This window comes from Pinus tabuliformis, chromosome 5_1 (genome assembly GCF_031772625.1).
Source record: "Pinus tabuliformis cultivar Carrire ecotype Pingquan chromosome 5_1, CPIR1, whole genome shotgun sequence".
Taxonomy (NCBI): domain Eukaryota; kingdom Viridiplantae; phylum Streptophyta; class Pinopsida; order Pinales; family Pinaceae; genus Pinus; species Pinus tabuliformis.
In genome coordinates, this window is record NC_142305.1 from 326758475 (window position 1) to 326763178 (window position 4704).

A 4704-nucleotide genomic window follows, 5' to 3' on the forward strand; every position below is an offset into this window, starting at 1 on the left:
AGAGGTATCTAAGGACTAGTCCTTCTCCAAAATTTTCTAATGATCTTGCTCTAAATTAAACAGGAAGTAGATACATCCTCTAACCAAATTGTGGAACACAAGAAAATAGCCTAGCTTTAATGCCCATGAGGAAGATAACAAGTTCTTCAAAGCACTGTCACAAATAGAATTGCAACAAAAGGTATTGACCAAAGCTTTGTTCACTAGAGAAGTAATTTCTCCAAACCCCATGTCCTTTCCTACAACCATTGAGACCTTCCTAAGCTTCATTATTATAGACCTCTTAGTAGGCTTGGGGCTTAAAGAGAGATTAAATTGTGCACCAAGATTAGATTTCTCCAACGGCTTATTGTTTTCCTACGGAGTGAAAAGGGATGGAACAAAATCAATGGGGGGAGCATTCAAGGGGATAAAACCATTATCCTTGGGTGGGAAAAGGACCTTTATGATAGTTCTTCCATTTGCTTCATTGTGCTTTGCATTGAATGAATAACCCATTGAAAGAACAATCACATTAATTGGAGTACTTGGAGCAGCCTCAAAAGACCTCCCAACACCCTTTGACCCTATCGATGTGCTACTTAGGAAATCAAATTGTGGTTCAAATGGTTGAGAAGGATACAAACTTTTCGCATAATCCACCTTATCCATTTCCATGTTGGAAAAGAACTTGGACAAGCCCTGAGAAAGGTAGAGAGTAAACCAAAAAAGAAAAGTGAATCACTTCACCCTCCCACGTGGATCACTAGAAAACAATTCACTTGCCATAATAACATAACCTAAAACCAAATCTAATTGTCATAAATCTACATTAAAACTTATCTACAAATAAATGATCAAGATTAAAATATACATATATAAACATAATTTAAAAAAAAATACATATATTTAAATTTTTAACATTTTTTAAAAATAAAAAGATATAAAATCATATTTGTAAAAACAAAAATATTCATATATAGCATTATTAGTACTATAAAAGCGTACAACCTACCATTTAAACTTTGCATAAATATTTTGGTAGTGGCATGCACTAGTGACTAAGTCTAAAGGCCTCCCTTATAAACATTTTCATCGAGTGCATGATTTATGGAATTGTATAAAAATTACAAATTTATTTCATAAACATCTTTATCATGGCCAAGTAAACGAGTAGGAAGTCTAAATCCATGTATTAAAAGCATCTTCATCACCTATCGACTAATTAATTACGATTTATTTCGTAAACAACTTCTTCATCGCATACATCATCACTTGTCCTCTTACGTATCCATTGGCATCACTCGACCAGTGAAAGTGTCATCTCCGATAAACAAATTCATGGCCCACATCATTCCTTTGGGGAAGTTCAAGTTCATGCCGTACTTTTTTAAAAGCGACCCTCACTAATTATGCACACGTTTACCGAGTCACTGATTTCGTTTTATTTCTCTCCACCAAACATTTACTGAGTCAAGTCGTGGTTGAACATCGTTATCACATACTTGTACACAATTTCATTTACCATTTCCAAAATACGGCGTCGACTGAGCAAGTGCCAACGTTTCGTGTTTTAATAGAGATATTTCCAGGAAAATTTGAAGGTTTGAGGCCTATAAATACACATTACCGCCATACAATTCTGAACATCGTTTCATTATCGTTTCCTTTGTTGCGAGTGAAGATGAAGGCGAGTGCAGTCCTAGTTTCAGTTTCAGTTGTATTATTCTTTGCTACCTTTGTTTACTCTGCAGATCCGGATCCCGTTAGAGATTTTGAGACGGGATTGAGTACCTTCACCCTGCGTAACATTTTCAAGAATGGAGATGTTAGTAGCGATACCGGCGGGATTCGAGCTGCAACCAATCCTCAAAACTTTCCTGCAGTCCGGTAATATATTCACATATTATTTGCTTGTGGAAATATTTTGTTTGTATGGCCTGTACATTAAATTAATTAACGGTGTTAAATTGATTTTGCAGAACACAAGGGCTATCTGTGGTGAGGTTTAAAATGGTTCCGTGTGGAAGCAACCTTCCTCACACACATCCCAGAGCTTCAGAAGTTCTCTCCCTTTTGTCTGGTGGACCCCTTCAAGTTGGCTTTGTTGACACCACTGGTATTAATCCAACTCAGGCCAACACATCTTATTTTCTTATTATCACGATGTCTATTCACTTATTATTATTATGTATATGATCTGATCATTCAAATTGATTTGCTTTAAACTGAATGATTAGGTGCGTCACACATTGATATTCTTTACCCGGGGGATGTTACCGTATTTCCCAGAGGTGTGCTCCATTTTGAACTCAACGTTGGAAGCGTGGAAGCTGAGTATTTGTCGGCACTTAACAGTGAAAATCCCGGCACTCTGGTACGCCTGCATCCAACCAATTATATTTCCATTATAATTTGAAACCTAGTGCTGCAATATATTTCAGATGGTTATTGATTATATCATATCATATTGTTTTGGATGATATGATTTCAGACTAGCAGCGAAGCTTTATTTCATATTCCCCTGAGAGCACTGGCAACATCCCTGAACGTGGACCAGGGGGCTGTAAATTGGCTGAAGTCAACAGCTCATCGGTACGCTCCTTCTCTGAAGAAAACTGCAAACAGTGGGTGTGTACCCGGTAGAGATATTACGACAGCCTTTTAGTCACTATTGCACTTTATGAATATACTGTAACAAACGGCGCCAGCGCGTAGAAGTCGCCACAACGACCACAAATGATGATGGCCACAAATAAATATAGATTTTGAATTTCACCTTTGTTCGATCAAACCCTCGAGACGTCGAACTTCTATAATCTCTTCGATGTTTAGATACAAGCGTGCACGCATCTATGCCAAACATTGTTTTGTTCCTTATATGCAAAACATTGTTTTGTTCCTTATAAAGTGAATGGATAGTACATTTTTTACTTCATTATAAATTAAAATATACTATTTTGAACTTTTGGACGAGGAGAAGTATCTTTTAATGAATTTTTTTATAAGTCATTATAAATTAAAATATACTATTTTGAACTTTTGGACGAGGAGAAGTATCTTTTAATGAATTTTTTTATAAGTTGAGTATCATATATATATGTATATATAATTGGTTGGGTATTAAGATTTTGTTGGTGTTACATCATTAAAATTTGTGATTTTAAAAATGGTCCTTTTCCAATATAAAATTAATTATAAAATAGGTTTAGGAACACAATTTTTTATAATATATTATATTTTTAATTTTCATTATAATTATTGAATATTTTTTTGCTTTTATTTAATATAATTTTAAATAAAATTGTAATTTTTTGTTATTTAATTTTTCTTTATATATAAAAATAAATTAGAATTCTTAAATATCAATATAAAGTTTAACTTCTGTTTAAATTATCAACCCAAAGAACAAATCACATATTGATATTATAACTTTTAATTTAAATAATAATAAAAAAATTTCTTTTTAAAAATTAATAAAAATTATATGTGTTGTAATTTATTTTATTTTATTTATAAAAAAGTTAATTGTAAAAAACATGTTTTTAAATATTTTAAAAATAAATAATTTTAAATTAACAAAATGAGATTGGATTTTTCACCAATGTTACCTCTCAAATCAAATTTGAAAAAGATTACATTATCAAAGATTACATCATCAGAATGGAGAAGTGCTAATCATCCCCTAATCTTTAAATACAAAGTAAAGAATTGAATTAAGGAATTGAATTAGTGAAATATACTATTCTACTATCTAGCCACTGGTCATGTTTGTACAATTTTGCAGTTTTAAATTGAGATAAATAACGAAAAATAGTTAACCGTATATTCATCAGCTAGGTTTGGAGAAACTTGAGATGGAAATAACGCAAAAATCAGCGATTCCGTGATGATAGAAGGGCCACATGCAGCAGCGGTAGTCCCTTCTGTATGGATGTGGAAAAGTTGTTATAAATATGGAAATTTAAAAAATGTAATTAATAAATTTGCTTTTGTCTCTTTGTTTACTCTTTCAACTCTTTCAGCCGCCACTGGTGGCTTGCTGACTGACTTTAGCCGCGTGACCAACATGGTTACTCGGACAAATGCAAAAAACAAAGCAGTTGTGAAATGTGTGCTATTCAAACTAAATAATACTAGTAATTGTTTTAAAAGGTGCAAAGAAATTGGGAAAATTGTATTTTGACTATAATTATGGAATAAATAAGTTTTGTCACGTTATTTAAATTTAATTTATTTGTAAGTTTGTTTATTTTGTTAGGATTTTCAAAATTGAGAAGAAGTTGTAGTTTGTGTTCTACAATCATGCTCTTGAAACATTAATTATAATATAAAATATTGTAGTCTCCAAAAACTGGAAAATTTAGTTTATTTGTAAGTTTGTCTATTTTGTTAGGATTTTCAAAATTGAGAAGAAGTTGTAGTTTGTGTTCCACAATCATGCTCTTGAAACATTAATTATAATATAAAATATTGTAGTCTCCAAAAACTGGAAAATTTAATTTATTTGTAAGTTTGTCCATTTTGTAAGGATTGTCAATTTGAAAGGAAGTTGTACTTTGTGTTCCACAATCATGCTCTTGAAACTTTAATTATAATATGAAATATTGTAGTCTCCAAAAACTGGAAAAATGATTTTATGTCATTGTGAACAAATAATGAGTAGAAATATTAAAAAGATTTATGAATAATTAAGTAAATGAAATATTAAAATTGTATCTTACT

The 4704-nt window shown here is 31.8% G+C and overlaps 1 protein-coding gene across 1 annotated transcript; it reads left to right on the forward strand.

The window, feature by feature from the left end:
- Positions 1-1644: 1644 nt before the first annotated feature.
- On the forward strand, positions 1645-2884 carry LOC149164696 (germin-like protein subfamily 1 member 7). Its single transcript, XM_089430968.1, has 4 exons — positions 1645-1869; positions 1962-2098; positions 2220-2356; positions 2474-2884. Exons 1-4 carry the CDS (start codon positions 1664-1666, stop codon positions 2645-2647), a joined length of 654 nt encoding a protein of 217 aa, XP_089287094.1. The 5' UTR covers positions 1645-1663; the 3' UTR covers positions 2648-2884.
- The last annotated feature ends 1820 nt before the right edge of the window (positions 2885-4704 follow it).